The 18,828-nt window shown below is 44.0% G+C and overlaps 1 protein-coding gene across 3 annotated transcripts in view; it reads left to right on the top strand.

Moving 5' to 3' along the window:
* The window catches only part of slc12a2 (solute carrier family 12 member 2), a 257,401-nt gene that overhangs the window by 106,794 nt on the left and 131,779 nt on the right, over positions 1-18,828 (top strand). For all 3 annotated transcript variants that reach the window (XM_070881565.1, XM_070881575.1, XM_070881585.1), the window contains exon 7: positions 648-756. In XM_070881565.1, coding sequence (XP_070737666.1) covers positions 648-756 — 109 coding nt within the window. The remainder of the gene's footprint in view (positions 1-647; positions 757-18,828) is intronic.

The raw sequence follows: 18,828 nt of genomic DNA on the forward strand, positions 1-18,828 counted from the left end.
CAGTGCTTTGATGTTGGCCTGATTGAGGGCGCTAACATTGGTGCGTCTATCCTCCCAGGGGATTTGCAGGATCTTGTGGAGACATGAGGGAATACTGAGAAGCTGTTCGGGAGGATTTAAAAAAAAATCCAGGGTGAAGGACAGTGGGGGACCATTGGAAAGTTTGAAAAGAATGGGATGTAAAACAAGGTAATGGTTGGATACTGCCACTATATTTCACCGAGAAGGAGAAACTGAGACCTTGGAGTAGGAGGGGAGCATTGAGCTTTGACTTTTAATACCCCATCATAAATTAGACATTTGTGAATTACAGGGTCCCCTTGTTTGTGAAAATAAACTCCAATTTTTAGCCATCCATGAATTGCAGTTTTACAGGTGTGTAATAATAATCTGCATGCTTTGAATCGTAAGAGTTTCTTCAAACATTCTGGGAGACTGCAGATTGGGGTAAATGTTGAGACCCAGTGCTGCTCACACACAAGGCACTGATTGCATCACTGTGGCATATTATGAGAGATTTTGTCACCTTTGTCCGCTTTGAGAGGCCTGTTAGTTGCACAGGATCTTGCAGAACATACCCAATAGTCTTTGCAGAATCACAATTGTAATTTAAATGTTTCCATTTTTTAATATATCTTTTTTTGCAGGCTCAAATTGTGCTGTTGGGAATTCTGCTAATAGCCATAGTTAACTTCACTGTGGGAACTTTCATCCCAGCTCATGACAAACGAGCGAAAGGATTTTTTAATTACCAAGGTACGTGTAATGGTTCTACAGTTGAAACCTGCCATTGAAATATATGGTTCTGACAATAGTACATTTTATGCATGCTGTACAGCATTGTTATTGGAACTACTGGATAAAGTGGTTTGAGAACATCATTTAGAATTCAATGAATGACGAACCTGACAATCTAATATGGCTACTCTTTCTAACCTCAACATCTTTCTTCCATGCAAATTTATTCCACTCTCCTTGAAGGTGTTGCTTCCTTGATTGGGTGTAGATCCATGGATGGCAGTTACCTTATCCAAGTAGCTATTCATATGTAAGCCTTAAGCGATTTCTGGTACACTATTTAACTGTAGCTGGCAACAGTTAAGACAGCACATCTGAGCATGACCCTGCCATCCCCAAATGTTTACTTGCAGCAGGTGTAGTTCAATAGCAATAGCAGGAACATTTTTTTTTCTTCCTAACCCGGAGCTGCGGCGATCAATGCCAATACAGTCACCCAATTTAAAATCAACTAACTCAGATAGACTGTGGATCAAACCTGGGTCTTACTGGTCCAGATGGCCAAGCTACTATCTGGACAAATCTACAGAGTCATTGGGGAAGCTTTTTTTTCAACTTCCAACTGTCATTGTCTTTGTCCATGCAACTTCCTGTTACACAGACAGATAGGGAATGGGTGACCATCAGGCAAAGCAGTGGAAGGAAGGTACTGCAGGGGTCCCCTGCGGTCATCTCTCTCCAAAACAGATACACCACCTTGGATACTGTTGGGGGAGATGAATCACCAGGGGAGGGCAGCAGCAGCCAAGTCCATGGCACCAGGGGTGGCTCTGCTGCACAGGGGGCCAGGAAAAAGAGTGAGAGAGCTATAGTGATAGGGGATTCTATTGTAAGGGGAATAGATAAGCGTTTCTGCGGCTGCAAAAGAGACTCCAGGATGGTATGTTGCCTCCCTGGTGCAAGGGTCAAGGATGTCTCGGAGCGGCTGCAGCGCATTCTGGAGTGGGAGGGTGAACAGCCAGCTGTAATGGTACATACAGGTACCAACGATATAGGTAAAAAAACAGGATGAGGTCCGACAAGCTGAATTTAGGGAGCTAGGAGTTAAAATAAAAAGTAGGACCTCAAAGGTAATAATCTTAGGATTGCTACCAGTGCCATGTGCTAGTCAGAGTAGGAATTGCAGGATAGCTCAGATGAATACGTGTTCTGAGGAATAGTGCAAGGGGGAGGGATTCAAATTCCTGGGACATTGGAAGCGGTTCTGGGACTAGTACAAACCGGACGGTCTGCACCTGAGCAGGACCGGAACTGATGTCCTAGGCGAAGTGTTTGCTAGTGCTGTTGGGGGAGGGTTTAAACGAAAAAGGCAGGGGGATGGGAATCTATGCAGGGAGGCAGAGGGAAGTAAAAAGGGGGCAGAAGCAAACGGTAGGAAGGAGAAAAGCAAAAGTGGAGGGCAGAGAAATCAAAAAGGGCCACATTACAACACAATTCTAAAAGGACAAAGAGCGTTTTTTTAAAAAAACCAAGCCTGAAGGCTCAGAGCCCAAATTTCCGATACTGCTGAAAACTGTGCACCTCCGTGATTTACGTAACCTGTCTGGGGGGGAAAAAAAGTGCGCCGAAATCTTACCGGGGAATTCTCCGGTCGTCCTGGAGCGTGGCGTGGTGCAGCACAGCAGCGTTTCCCTGGGGTGGAGCAAGTCGATCGCAGCCAGCACGGGGGTGGGACTAGGGATCAGCGTTCTTCTGAGTACCAGCAGCGTTGCACATGAGCGCGTTGGAGCGTGCGCGCATGCGCAATGGCTCAGCAGGGTGGTTTTCCTTCAGTCTGTCTTTGAATTATATCTAAAAGAGCAGGCAGGCAGACCCAAGCTGCAAAATGGTGTCCTTGTACTGACCTATACTTTTAAGGCCAGGTGTTGGGCCCAGGGGGGAGGCCATCTTAGACTGGGTGTTGTGTAATGAGAGAGGATTAATTAGCAATCTCGTTGTGCGAGGCCCCTTGGGGAAGAGTGACCATAATATGGTGGAATTCTGCATTAGGATGGAGAATGAAACAGTTAATTCAGAGACCATGGTCCAGAACTTAAAGAAGGGTAACTTTGAAGGTATGAGGTGTGAATTGGCTGGGATAGATTGGCGAATGATACTGAAGGGGTTGACTGTGGATGGGCAATGGCAGACATTTAGAGACCGCATGGATGAACTACAACAATTGTACATTCCTGTCTGGCGTAAAAATAAAAAAGGGAAGGTGGCTCAACCGTGGCTATCAAGGGAAATCAGGGATAGCATTTAAGCCAAGGAAGTGGCATACAAATTGGCCAGAAATAGCAGTGAACCCGGGGACTGGGAGAAATTTAGAACTCAGCAGAGGAGGACAAAGGGTTTGATTAGGGCAGGGAAAATGGAGTACGAGAAGAAGCTTGCAGGGAACATTAAGATGGATTGCAAAAGTTTCTATAGATATGTAAAGAGAAAAAGGTTAGTAAAGACAAACGTAGGTCCCCTGCAGTCAGAATCAGGGGAAGTCATAACGGGGAACAAAGAAATGGCGGACCGATTGAACAAGTACTTTGGTTCGGTATTCACTGAAGAGGACACAAACAACCTTCCGGATATAAAAGGGGTCGGAGGGTCTAGTAAGGAGGAGGAACTGAGGGAACTCCTTCTAAGTCAGGAAATTGTGTTAGGGAAATTGATGGGATTGAAGGCCGATAAATCCCCAGGGCCTGATGGACTGCATCCCAGAGTACTTAAGAAGGTGGCCTTGGAAATAGTGGATGCATTGACAGTCATTTTCCAACATTCCATTGACTCTGGATCAGTTCCTATGGAGTGGAGGGTAGCCAATGTAACCCCACTTTTTAAAAAAGGAGGGAGAGAGAAAACAGGGAATTATAGACCAGTCAGCCTGACATCGGTAGTGGGTAAAATGATGGAATCAATTATTAAGGATGTCATAGCAATGCATTTGGAAAGAGGTAATATGATCGGTCCAAGTCAGCATGGATTTGTGAAAGGGAGATCATGCTTGACAAATCTTCTGGAATTTTTTGAGGATGTCTCCAGTAGAGTGGACAAGGGAGAACCAGTTGATGTGGTATATTTGGACTTTCAGAAGGCTTTCGACAAGGTCCCACACAAGAGATTAATGTGCAAAGTTAAAGCACATGGGATTGGGGGTAGTGTGCTGACATGGATTGAGGACTGGTTGTCAGACAGGAAGCAAAGAGTAGGAGTAAATGGGGACTTTTCAGAATGGCAGGCAGTGACTAGTGGGGTACCGCAAGGTTCTGTGCTGGGGCTCCAGCTGTTTACACTGTACGTTAATGATTTAGACGAGGGGATTAAATGTAGTATCTCCAAATTTACGGATGACACTAAGTTGGGTGGCAGTTGAGCTGCGAGGAGGATGCTATGAGGCTGCAGAGCGACTTGGATAGGTTAGGTGAGTGGGCAAATGCATGGCAGATGAAGTATAATGTGGATAAATGTGAGGTTATCCACTTTGGTGGTAAAAACAGAGAGACAGACTATTATCTGAATGGTGACAGATTAGGAAAAGGGGAGGTGCAAAGAGACCTGGGTGTCATGGTACATCAGTCATTGAAGATTGGCATGCAGGTGCAGCAGGCGGTTAGGAAAGCAAATGGCATGTTGGCCTTCATAGCGAGGGGATTAGAGTACAGGGGCAGGGAGGTGTTGCTACAATTGTACAGGGCCTTGGTGAGGCCACACCTGGAGTATTGTGTACAGTTTTGGTCTCCTAACCTGAGGAAGGACATTCTTGCTATTGAGGGAGTGCCGCGAAGGTTCACCAGACTGATTCCCGGGATGGCGGGACTGACCTATCAAGAAAGACTGGATCAACTGGGCTTGTATTCACTGGAGTTCAGAAGAATGAGAGGGGACCTCATAGAAACGTTTAAAATTCTGACGGGGTTAGACAGGTTAGATGCAGGAAGAATGTTCCCAATGTTGGGGAAGTCCAGAACCAGGGGACACAGTCTAAGGATAAGGGGGAAGCCATTTAGGACCGAGATGAGGAGGAATTTCTTCACCCAGAGAGTGGTGAACCTGTGGAATTCTCTACCACAGAAAGTTGTTGAGGCCAATTCACTAAATATATTCAAAAAGGAGTTAGATGAAGTCCTTACTACTAGGGGAATCAAGGGGTATGGTGAGAAAGCAGGAATGGGGTACTGAAGTTGCATGTTCAGCCATGAACTCATTGAATGGCGGTGCAGGCTAGAAGGGCCGAATGGCCTACTCCTGCACCTATTTTCTATGTTTCTATATTAACGGTGGAATGCAGAGACCCATTGGATATTGGTGGAACTGTACTGAACCGGTTAGCTATATTTTTACTTCAATGAAACTGGCTTCCTCAACCCAGATTATTCATGGATCCACATTTTTTGTGGCGGGGGGTGGGGGGGGTTTGTGTTCCAATGCCATTGGTCATCTGAGCCTGGGGTGTGTATACTGCAGAGTGCAGGTGATAGAGGGAGACCCCTATATTTCCAGTGACTTCCACTCCTGTAGGTGTCTCTTTAGTCAGAAACCTTGCTTCTCAGTGTGTTTGCATTGGGGGAAGTTGAGATATTTGTGTGTGACTTCAATTTGTGGAAGTTTCTTTGTCAGGCGATTTCCTGAAATGGAAGTTGGGTAAATTGCATTTGTGATAAATATTTCTTCAAACCTGGCATTGAAACAGTTAAAACTGCAGAATATTTGAATCATATCAGGAGTAATCTAGTTTGAACCCAGTGTGAAAATTGGAGCTGATGGTTCAGTTATTTCCTACTGCCAAAGGTTTCCTTCATTTATACTCGTACAAAAAGTCATTAATATGCAGGAGAATACAGTGACTGCAACAAGATAATGCAGACGATGTAGATTTTTCGTTGCTCGTCAAAGGAAATGTCATTCAGTTTGAAGGTTTTCAGAATTGCATATTACAGTAATCATTTGTTCAGCCTCCATCCAGCCTCCCACTTTCAGCCTTCGTTCAGCCTCCCCCATCCTCCCCATTCCCCACCCCCCTCACTGAAGAGAGAGACACTGACAGAAACACCTTCCCTTCACATAAAGATAGGACTTCTATTTTTTATTATTGATTGGTTGCTTATTTGGCCTTGGTACTTCAGGTGCACGGTTCCTTCTATTTTTTATTAATTAATTGCTTATTACTTTTTGTGCTTCGTTTAGTGCTTAGTGCTTTAAATGTACTTTGCTTCTTTAATGTTGTGAAGATGTTTAGTGCTTTGGAAAATCCTCAAACTCCCCTCCCCCCCCCCCCCACCCCCGTTGTGATGTTGTGATGTGTCCTTTGTGTTTAATGCTTCCCACCCCTCGTCTCTGGCTGTGCCTGCACTGAACTTAACTCTCGGTAAAGTTTTTCAGAACTTACAAAAGTGGACACTTACTCCAAACTAACTGAGAATGGAGTAACTTTTCGCTGCTGAAACTTGCAAAACAGGCCTAAGTGGCTGGACACGCCCCCTTTTGGAAAAAAAATACCTGAACTAAAACAAACCTAAACTAACTGACTAGAACTGGAGCAAACTAAGTGCCGAGAATTGCGATTTCTAAGATACTCCAAACTAAACTAGTTGCTCCAAGAAAATTGGAGCAACTCCACCCGAAACTTGGGCCCTGAGTCTCAATGCAATGCAATGCAATGCAATGCAATAAGGTGGATGAATTGACTACGCAGATAGCTGTTAATGGATATGATGTCATTGGGATTATGGAGACATGGCTCCAAGTTAACCAAGGCTGGAAACTCAACATCCAGGGGTATTCAATATTCATGAAGGACAGACAGGAAGGAAAAGGAGGTGGGGTAGCGTTACTGGTTAAAGAGGAGATTAACGCAATAGTAAGGAAGGACATTAGTGTGGATGATGTGGAATCTATATGGGTAGAGCTGCGAAACACCAAAGGGCAGAAAACCTTAGTGGGAGTTGTGTACAGACCACCAAACTGTTGTAGGGAGGTTGGGGATGGCATCAAACAGGAAATTAGGGTTGCATGCAATAAGGGTACAGCAGTTATCATGGGTGACTTTAACCTGCATATTGATTGGGCTAACCAAACTGGTAGCAACACTCTGGAGGGGGATTTCCTGGAGTGTATAAGGGATGGTTTTCTAGACCAATATGTCGAGAAACCAGCTGGAGAGCAGGCCATCCTAGACTGAGTCTTGTGTAACGAGAGGGGATTAATTAGCAATCTGGTCGTGCGTGGCCCCTTGGGGGAAGAGTGACCATAATATGGTAGAATTCTTCATTAAGATGGAGAGAGAAACAGTTAATTCAGAGACTAGGGTCCTGAACTTAAAGAAAAGAAACTTCGATGGTATGAGACGTGAATTGGCTAGGATGGACTGGAGAATGATACTTAAAGGGTTGATGGTGGATAGGCAATGGCAGACATTTAAATATCACATGGATGAACTACAACAATTGCACATCCCTGTGTGGCGTAGCAATAAAAAAGGGAAGGTAGCTCAACCGTGGCTAACAAGGGAAATTAGGGAAAGTGTTAAATCCGAGGAAGAGGCATATAAATTGGCCAGAAAAAGCAGCAAACCTGAAGACTAGGAGAAATTTAGAATTCAGCAGAGGAGGACTAAGGGTTTAATTAGAAAGAGTATGAGAGTAAGCTTGCAGGGAATATAAAAACTGACTGCAAAAGTTACTATAGATATGTGAAGAGATAAAGATTAGTGAAGACTAATGTAGGTCCCTTGTAATCAGAATCAGGGGAATTCATAATAGGGAACAAGGAAATGGCAGACTAATTTGGTTCTGTCTTCACTAAGGAAGACACGAATAACCTCTCGAAAATACTAGGGGACCAAGGGTCTACCGAGGAGGGGGAACTGAGGGAAATCCTTATTAGTTGGGAAAATTGAAGGGACTGAAGGCCGATTAAATCCCCAGGGCCTGATGGTCTGCATCCCAGAGTACTTAAGGAAGTGGCCCTAGAAATAGTAGATGCATTGGTGATCATTTTCCAACATTCTATGGACTCTGATTCAGTTCCTATGGATTGGAGGATTGCTAATGTAACCCCACTTTTTAAAAAAGGAGGGGGAGAGAAAACAGGGAATCATAGACTGGTTAGCCTGACATCGATGGTGGGAAAAATGCTGGAATCAATTATTAAAGATAAAATAGCAGTGCATTTGGAAAGCAGTGACAGGATCGGTCCAAGTCAGCATGGATTTATGAAGGGAAATCATGCTTGACAAATCTTCTGGAGTTTTTTGAGGATGTAACTAGTAGAGTGGATAACAGTGGATGTGGTGTATTTGGACTTTCAAAAAGCTTTTGACAAGGTCCCACACAAGAGATTAGTGTGCAAAATTAAGGCACATGGTATTGGGGGTAATGTATTGACATGGATAGAGAACTCGTTGGCAGACAGGAAGCAAAGAGTAGGAATAAACGGGTCCTTTTCAGAGTGGCAGGCAGTGACTAGTGCGTTTCCGTAGGGTTCAGTGCTAGGACCCTAGCTATTTACAATATACATTAATGATTTGGACGAGGGAAGTTTGCAGATGATACTAAGCTGGGTGGCAGTGCGAGCTGCAAGGAGGATGCTAGGAGGCTGCAGGGGGACTTGGACAGGTTAGGTAAATGGGCAAATGCATGGCAGATGCAGTATAATGTGGATAAGTGTGAGGTTATCCACTTTGGTGGCAAAAACAGGAAGGCGGTTTATTATCTGTATGGTGACAGATTATTAAAAGGGGAGGTGCAATGAGATCTGGGTGTCATGGTACATCAGTCATTGAAGGTAGACGTGCAGGTACAGCAGGCAGTAAAGAAAGCAAATGACATGTTGGCCTTCATAGCAAGGGGGTTTGAGTATAGGAGCAGGGAGGTCTTACTGCAGTTGTACAGGGTCTTGGTGAGACCACACCTTGAGTATTGTATGCAGTTTTGGTCTCCTAATCTGAGGAAGGACATTCTTGCTATTGAGGGAGTGTAGCGAAGGTTCACCAGACTGATTCCCGGGATGGCAGGACTGACATATGAAGAAAGACTGGATCGACTAGGCTTATATTCACTGGAATTTAGGGGATCTCATAGAAACATGTAAAATTCTGACGGGATTGGACAGGTTAGATGCAGGAAGAATGTTCCCGATGTTGGGGAAGTCCAGAACCAGGGGTCACAGTCTAAGGATAAGGGGTAAGCCATTTAGGACCGAGACGAGGAGAAACTTCTTCACTCAGAGAATTGTGAACCTGTGGAATTCTCTACCACAGAAAGTTGTTGAGGCCAGTTCGTTAGATATATTCAAAAGTGAGTTAAATGTGGCCTTTACGGCTAAAGGGATCAAAGGGTATGGAGAGAAAGCAGAAATGGGGTACTGAAGTTGCATGATCAGCCATGATCATATTGAATGGTGGTGCAGGCTCGAAGGGCCGAATGGCCTACTCCTGCACCTACTTTCTATGTTTCTGAACTTTGGCGTACTGATGTCCAACTTTGTTTTATTTTCTTCTTATCATTCCTCCCCAGTCTTGGTAACTTCCTTTCTGTGGATCAGATAGTTGAGTCTGGTGTGTTTTTAATTTCTGTTTATTGGTTAGCTCAGTTCTGTATGCATTTTGTTTTGGTTTCTCCTAAGCTTCATTAGTGTCTCTGCTGTCCCTCTGCAATTCCATGTTTTTTAAGTCTCTTTTTGCTTCTAGTCAAGTATTGTCAGTTCAGAATTGTTTCTTTTCTTGCCTTTGCTTTTTTTGTTTTTCCCTACCCCCATTTACTGCAGTGTATAATTACTACCTTGCATCTCACATTTCCTCATTTTGGTGGGGTCACATACTGCAGTCCTCACTGACGCTTAAACTGTTGACAGGAAAAGATTATTATGACATCCTGGTTCTGATTGACTAATGCTTTTAAAAACAACTGTGATGTCTGTGTTCTTGTCGAGCATTTTTCTATTGCACAACTGCCTGAAAGAAAAGACAGGCTTGTAGCATGAGCTGTAGAAGCCATTGAATGTCAACCACATGAGTATATGGCACACACCTGTCACTCCAACTCAACTGAGTTTGGTCGGTTTATTGTCAAGCCAGTGGAGGCAAAAACACAGGTATTTTATTTCGAGAGGATAAACAGTGAGCTAAGCCATAAATCCTATTTGAATTAGGAAGTATTTTTTCCTCTTCCATCATTCTCCACATGCTACTAAACAGGAGAGAAGAGAGAAAAACCACATGAGGATACTGCCCTCTTTAAGAAATGGTTACACCATACTCAAGGTGACTGTTCACTTGTCCATATACAAAGGGCTTGTTGTGACCACATCCTCAATTCTCTGCTTGACGATTGCTTGCAATTGTCATAGACATTTCTATAACATTTCTATATATATGTTTTGACTCCCCTTGTCAGTTCACTCCCTTCTATGTTTTGGCCAAGTCGTCATTGTTCGTGTGTAAGCCTTGATGGTTCACAAGCTGCACAAATACAGGGAGCGTCTCAGCCGTGCCTCATTCTGTTGTCACCTGATCTGCACACATTGCATTCAGAAATAGAAATTCTGACCTTTTCTTTCCTCTTCACTGAGCTAATTGTAGTTCTCCTACATCCCAGCTGAGATCAGCTACTTTGACACGGATTGTGAATCAAATCTGGCACTTACCTGCTCTGTATTGCTGTTCACTGCCAGTCAATTCAAATTCTGGCCCCTCCTGGGGAGCTGTATCTGAGCAAAACTCTGAACGGGGACCTACTCAACATCCTGTGGTATTCTCGGCAACTGGGGCAGGCCCCTCTTTCCAAGTAGGCATTGCCTCTTGTCCGCTGGGAGCACTTATGCCTGCATAATGCAGACGGTTGAGAAAATGTAAGTAAGCAGTGACTAGAAATGTTTTCAATTTCTCCCAAATGAAGCTCCAGACAGGATTTTTATATAGGCTGTATATATTGAACGTAAGAAATAGGAGCAGGAGTAGGCCATTCAGCCCTTCGAACCTGCTCCGCCATTCAATAAGATCATGGATGATGTTTTACCTCAATGCCACTTTCCCGCACTATCCCTGTATCCATTGGTTCCCTCAGTATTCAAAAATCTATCGATCTCTGACTTGAATGTATTCAACGACTGAGCATCCACAGCCCTCTGGGGTAGAGAATTCCAAAGATTTACAGCCCTATTAGTGAAGACATTTCTCCTCGTCTCAGTCCTAAATGGCCGACACCCAATTCTGAGACTGTGACCCCTAGTTCTCGACTCTCCAATCAGGGGAAACATCCTCCCAATATCTGCCCTGTCAAGCCCCTTAATAATTTTATGTTTCAATTAGATCACCTCTCATTCTTCTAAACTCTAGGGAGTGCAGGCCTAGTCTGCTCAATCTATTCTCATAAGACAATTCCGCCTCCCCCACCCCCCTCCACATCTTGGCAATCCATCGAGTGAACCTTTGTTGCACTCCCTCGAAGGCAAGTATATCCTTTGTTGGGTAGGAGACCAAAATAGTACACTACTCCAGGCGTGGTGTCACCAAAGCCCCATATAATTACAGTCAGACTTCTTTACTCTTCTGCCCCAATCCTTTTGTAATAAAGGCTAACTTACCATTTGCTTTCCTAATTGCTTGCTGTACCTGCATGTTAACTTTCTGTGATTCATGTACAAGGATACTAAAGTCCCTCTGAATATCAACATTTACCAATCTCTCCATTTAAAAAAAATACTCTGCTTTTCTATTTTTCCTACCAAAGTGGATAACTTCACATTTCTCCACACTATCTACCGTGTTCTTGCCCATTCACTTAGCCGATCTGTATCTCTTTGCATCCTCCTCACAACTTATATTCCCACCTAGCTTTGTATCGTCAGCAAACTTGGATACTTTACACCCTGTCTCCTCATCTAAGTCATTAATATAGATTGTAAATAGCGGAGGCCGAAGCACTGATCCTTGCGATACCCCACTAGTTGCATCCTTCCAATCCGGAAATGGCCCGTTTATTCCTACTATCTGTTTTCTGACCGTTAACCAATCCTCAATCCATATGAATATTTTGTCCCCAATCCCATGAGCGCTAATTTTGTGTAATAACCTCTTGTGTGGCACCTTATCAAATGCTTTTTAAAAAAAAAAATTCCAAATACACGACAGCCCTTATCTACCCTGCTAGTTACAAACTCGAAAAACTCTTAATAGATTTGTCAAACTTGATATCCAACATATAACAAAATCTGGCACTGGCTGAATGGCCTCCTTCTGTGCTGTAACCATTCTATGATTCTGTAACTCTGGGGACTTAAATATGATTTTCTAAGTGTCCTGTTACCACATCCCTAATATTTTCTAGCATTTTCCCTACTAATAATATCAGGCTAACTGGTCTGTAGTTCCCTGTTTCCCCCCCTCCTTTTTTGAATATTCGGTGTTACTTTTGCTACCTTCCAATCCGCGGAGACCATTCTAGAATCTAGGGGACAGAGTGTATTGAAACAAAACTGGATCAGCACTTAATTATTCACATCTCTCTTTCTTTCCCACCCCATCAATTCAGCTTCTGAGTTTTGTTACATATGCCATTTTCCTGTGGTGGGGGGAACTACAACTCCACTTATCCATAGTGCAGGATTGTTACACTGCAGCTGGCTGTACTAGTGTTGCCTTTCATCCCTCACATAACTCTTGATGGAAAGAAAGAGACTTGTATTTATATAGTGACTTTCACGACCCCAAGACGTCCTAAAGCGCTTTACAGCCAATGAAATAGAAACATAGAAAATAGGTGCAGGAGTAGGCCATTCAGCCCTTCTAGCCTGCACCGCCATTCAATGAGTTCATGGCTGAACATGCAACTTCAGTACCCCATTCTTGCTTTCTCGCCATACCCCTTGATCCCCCAAGTAGTAAGGACTTCAACTAGCTCCCTTTTGAATATATTTAGTGAATTGGCCTCAACTACTTTCTGTGGTAGAGATTCCACAGTTTCACCACTCTCTGGGTGAAGAAGTTTCTCCTCATCTCGGTCCTAAATGGCTTACCCCTTATCCTTAGACTGTGACCCCTGGTTCTGGACTTCCCCAACATCGGGGACATTCTTCCTGCATCTAACATGTCTAAACCCGTCAGAATTTTAAACGTTTCTATGAGGTCCCCTTTCATTCTTCTGAACTCCAGTGAATACAAGCCCAGTTGATCCAATCTTTCTTGATAGGTCAGTCCCGCCATCCCGGGAATCAGTCTGGTGAATCTTCGCTGCACTCCCTCAATAGCAAGAATGTCCTTCCTCAAGTTAGGAGATCAAAACTGTACACAATACTCCAGGTGTGGCCTCACCAAGGCCCTGTACAACTGTAGCAAAAACTCCCTGCCCCTGTACTCAAATCCCTTCGCTATGAAGGTCAACATGCCATTTGCTTTCTTAACCGCCTGCTGCACCTGCATGCCAACCTTCAATGACTGATGTACCATGACACCCAGGTCTCGTTGCACCTCCCCTTTTCCTAATCTGTCACCATTCAGATAATAGTCTGTCTCTCTGTTTTTACCACCAAAGTGGATAACTTCACATTTATCCACATTATACTTCATCTGCCATGCATTTTCCCACTCACCTAACCTATCCAAGTCACTCTGCAGCCTCATAGCATCCTCCTCGCAGCTCACACTGCCACCTAACTTAGTGTCATCCGCAAATTTGGAGATACTACATTTAATCCCCTCGTCTAAATCATTAATGTACAATGTAAACAGCTGGGGCCCCAGCACAGAACCTTGTGGTACCCCACTAGTCACTGCCTGCCATTCTGAAAAGTACCCATTTACTCCTACTCTTTGCTTCCTGTCTGCCAACCAGTTCTCAATCCACGTCAGCACACTACCCCCAATCCCATGTGCTTTAACTTTGCACATTAATCTCTTGTGTGGGATCTTGTCGAAAGCCTTCTGAAAGTCCAAATATACCACATCAACTGGTTCTCCCTAGTCCACTTTATTGGAAACATCCTCAAAAAATTCCAGAAGGTTTATCAAGCATGATTTCCCTTTCACAAATCCATGCTGACTTGGACCTATCATGTCACCATTTTCCAAATGCACTGCTTATGACATCCTTAATAATTGATTCCATCATTTTACCCACTACTGAGGTCAGGCTGACCGGTCTATAATTCCCTGTTTTCTCTCTCTCTCCTTTTTTAAAAAGTGGGGTTACATTGGCTACCCTCCAGTCGATGGGAACTGATCCAGAGTCAATGGAATGTTGGAAAATGACTGTCAATGCATCCGCTATTTCTAGGGCCACCTCCTTAAGTACTCTGGGATGCAGTCCATCAGGTCCTGGAGATTTATCGGCCTTCAATCCCATCAATTTCCCCAACACAATTTCCCGACTAATAAAGATTTTCCTCAGTTCCTCCTCCTTACTGGACCCTCTGACCCCTTTTATATCCGGAAGGTTGTTGGTGTCCTCCTTAGTGAATACCGAACCAAAGTACTTGTTCAATTGGTCTGCCATTTCTTTGTTCCCCGTTATGACTTCCCCTGATTCTGACTGCAGTGGACCTACGTTTGTCTTTACTAACTTTTTTCTCTTTACATACCTATAGAAACTTTTGCAATCTGCCTTAATGTTCCCTGCAAGCTTCTTCTCGTACTCCATTTTCCCTGCCCTAATCAAACCCTTTGTCCTTCTCTGCTGAGTTCTAAATTTCTCCCAGTCCCTGGGTTCGCTACTGTTTCTGGCCAATTTGTATGCCACTTCCTTGGCTTTAATACTATCCCTGATTTCCCTTGATAGCCACGGTTGAGCCACCTTCCCTTTTTTATTTTTACGCCAGACAGGAATGTACAATTGTTGTAGTTCATCCATGCGGTCTCTAAATGTCTGCAATTCCCCATCCACAGTCAACCCCTTCAGTATCATTCGCCAATCTATCCTAGCCAATTCACGCCTCATACCTTCAAAGTTACCCTTCTTTAAGTTCTGGACCATGGTCTCTGAGTTAACTGTTTCATTCTGACTACACTTTTGAAGTGTAGTCACTGTTGCAATGTAGGAAGTGCGGCAGCCAAATTACACAAAACAAGCTCCCACAAGCAGCAATGTGATGATGGCCAGACAATCAGTTTTAGTGATGTTGATTGAGGGATTAAATATTGATCAGAACTTTGTGGATAACTGCCCTGTTTCTCTTTAATTTAGTGCCATTGGATCTGTTGTGTCCACCTGAGGGCAGAAGGGACCCCCGTTTAATGTCTCCTCCAAAAGACGGCACCTCTGACACTTAGATCTGCTGCAATGGCGTGTTGGCCTAGATTCACATGCTACTTTTTAAAAATAAAAGAATGCTAATCTTTTCCTAGCAATGCATCCTATAGCATATTCACTGGTGGTCCAAAATGGACGTTACAAGTTTCAGGTTGGCCTTGATCATTCTGTAAATGGTCTGAGTATCTTGCATTCAGCAGTGTGCCTGTACTGCCTGATAACTAATGATACAATGGAGTAATCTGGGGGTGTAAAACTAGGAGGATCCTTATGATTTTAACTAGATGTAGCATCTTTTGCATTTGTACTCTGGCAGTTCATTCTTTCTGAAGACAGACTGAAATGGGTTGGTGAGACGAGGCCAGATACTTATTGTTAAGCTCCTTTTTATTATGTAGACAACAAATGAACATCGAGTAACATTCAAAGTAAATTACACTTACTTAATCTCCAGTCTCGCAAAATGAGGCGGTGGGGGCGGGGAGGGGGGGCGGGGAGGAATAATAAACAACATGCTTTCATTTCAGGCCTCAGACCTATATCCTCAGTCTCTTGATTTCAAACCTCACGACTGCCCATGTGTCCCTTTGTCCTTTTTTAAAATCTTTGTTCCCAGCCAGTGGAGGGCTGTGAATCTGATTTCCTTCCCTTTAGTCATTTTCCAGTAAGCCTGTCAATAAAACCACTATTTCATAATTTCTTCTCGAGGTGCAGCTTTGAAAACATCTGTTCTCAAAATAAACAGAACCCTTCCTAGCTTTAGGCCCTTTGATGAGAGAATTAACCCTTATTTTTTTTTACACCTGTGTGAATTCACTTTGTTTTAAAACTCCTATACATAAACCAATCCCAGAATCTTTTCTGTGAAGGAAAAATGATAAAATCCTGAAACGTGACAATATTATTTCGGATTATTTTTCGTTAAAGGAATCTCTTTTGACTCCCAAAAAGTATAAATATTGATATTTCTTCTTGCCTGGTACTGATGGCCCACAGATGTGGGTGTATGAACGTGAGACTAGGTCCTGTATTGTGTAATCTGAACGTTGCCTGACAATTTGCAGTGACCAGGTTTAATTCCTATCCCTGTACTGCAGGACCTTAACTGTTGCACACGTGGTAAGGTCACTTTGCCTTTTTAATTGCAATCCAGACTCACTCTTCAACCAATATTAGGCCGTCGACCTAATGGAAAGTGGTGACTCAAGGAAAGTTCTGGGTCCAAGTCCCAAGATCTGTAGGATTGTAGTTTCTGCCCCATGATATTGCAACAATCATCTAGTTTAACAAATCACAAGGCAGAAAACCAGTGTCAGAATGGTGAGCTTTCAATCTACTTGCTGATTTCCCCAAGACAACACAATGCTCAGTGCAGTCAATGATCGGAGCCAGGGTTATCGTTATCGTGGAGCAACACCCACCCCTATAAATCACCTGAAATTGCTAAAATGCGAGTTCACTCAGCTGATTGAAATTGGTTATTTTTTTTCTCCCTTTCTATGCAAATGGCTGGTTCGTTCATAGCCAGCCAGGTAGTCGAGGGAGTGCTGTTTATGCAGCCCATGGCAGATTCTTGTTTTTTTTTCCAGGTGCAAACAAAGTGCATGGAGTTACTGTGTATTTTACATGTCTATTTCCTGAGAGTTAAAATTGTTCGATACATGACCATGTAACAATTTGTCCAGTAGCTCTCCAAGTGCCTTGCAAGGGAAAACAGTATTCCTTTTCTATTAAAAGAAAGAAAAAGACTTGGATTTATATCGTGCCTTTAGATGTCGTGTATGTGTATTTGGATTTCCAGAAAGCATTCAATAAGATGCCACATAAAAGGTTACTGCACAAGATAAGAGCTCACTGGGTTGGGGGTAATATATTAGCGTGGATAGGGAATTGACTAACAGAAAACAGAGAGTCGGGATAAATGGGTAATTTTCAGGTTGGCAAACTGTAACTAGTGGGGTGTCACAGGGATCAGTGCTGGGGCCTCAACTATTTACAATTTATATTCATGACTTGGATGAAGGGACCGAGTGTAACATAGCCAAATTTACTGGTGATACAAAGATAGCTGGGAAAGCAAGTTGTGAGGAGGCCGTAAAGAATCCTCCAAAGTGATATAGATAGGCTCAGTGGGGTCAAGTTTCGGCCTGAGTTGCTCCTATTTTTGTTAGAGTTTAGAATGGAATATCTTAGAAATTGCAATTCTTGGCATTTAGTTTGTTCCAGTTCTCGTCAGTTAGAACAGTTTCATTTTGGAACAGATTTTTTTTCCAAAAGGGGGCGTGTCCAGCCACTTACGCCAGTTTTGCAAGTTTAGGCAGCGAAAACTTACTCCAAACTAACTTAGAATGGAGTAAGCGTAGATTTTTGTACGCTCAGAAAAACCATACCTACACTTATAAATCAGGCGTAGGTTACAAATCAGGCAGAGGGGTGGGGGAAAGTAATTAAATTCTACAAGCATTCAACAGTGTCACTTATACAAATAAAGAGCTATCCTGAATAAAAATTATAAATAAAGCAAATTAAAAAATATTGAATATTCTAACCTGTGTGAAGCAGTAGCAGCCTTCGAGCTGCAGTGCTTCAGGCAGGCCTTCCTTCCATGTCGGAGACCGGGGCAGCATCAGTGACTTGACGGCAGCCGAAGAGACAGCAAGCAGCCTTTGAGCTGTGGAGGAGGCTGAGGCCATTCGGCCAGGGGACAGGGGAGGGACACGGTTGGGGCCACACACACACAACGCAGCAGCCTCCACAGCTGTGAATTTATTTTTATCGGCTGCAGGTCTTTCGGCCAGGAGACTGGGTAGGCATGCAAAGCACCGGGAGGGAGAGCCAGCCAGCCAATTTAAAAGTTACATTTATAATTCAAGTATGGGTGCTGCATTGTCAACGCCACGGATTATGCAATGGTTCGGCAGCAATTCATTGCATAGGAGAGAATTGATTAGAGCTCACCGCACCAGGAACGCCATAGCCCATAGGCTGATGGGCAGGAGACCTTATCCACGTTGGCAATATCGAGCCAGGCGTTCGTACCCGGACATGAGCGAGGCTGATTGTGTCAAAAGGCTGTGTTTCCACAGAGAAGTTGTCGTTGAGATCTGTGATATGCTGAGAGCAGATTTGCAGCCCAGAAGCAGAACGCCCAACTGCCTTGTCTGTTGAAGTGAAGGTAACAGCTGCACTTGCCGCCTTTGCCTCGGGATCGTTTCAGGCTACAACAGGAGATGTGTGCGCCATCTCTCACCGTGCAATACATGCCTGCGTTTACCAGATCACAGCTGCACTTTATGCGCGAAGGAATGACTATCAATTTCCCAATGACCGCACAAGCGATCCATGAGAGGGCTGTGGGCTTCTTCAGGATTGCTGGCTTCCCAAAGGTACAGGGCTGCATTCATTGTACCCACATCGCCTTGCGAGCACCCGTGGAGGATTCCGAGCTGTACAGGAATAGAAAAGGTTTCCACTCCATTAATGTGCAGCTCGTGTGTGACGACAAGCTGCGCATCATGTCAGTCAATGCGCGATACCCTGGCAGCACTCATGATGCGTTCATCCTACGCGACAGCGTTCTATCTGACATGTTTGAGCAGCAGCTAGACGGGCAGTGCTGGCTACTGGGAGACAAAGGGTACGGCCTTGCCACTTGGCTCATGAAGCCCCTACGTGTGACACGGACGGAAGCGAACCGTCAATACAACATGGCACACTGCAACGTGCAGCATCATTGAGAGGACCATTGGCATATTGAAAGTGTTTCCGATGGCTGGACCATTCCGGAGGCCACTTGCAATACTCTCCTCAGATT

The sequence above is a fragment of the Pristiophorus japonicus genome, chromosome 1 (genome assembly GCF_044704955.1).
Source record: "Pristiophorus japonicus isolate sPriJap1 chromosome 1, sPriJap1.hap1, whole genome shotgun sequence".
Classification (NCBI taxonomy): domain Eukaryota; kingdom Metazoa; phylum Chordata; class Chondrichthyes; family Pristiophoridae; genus Pristiophorus; species Pristiophorus japonicus.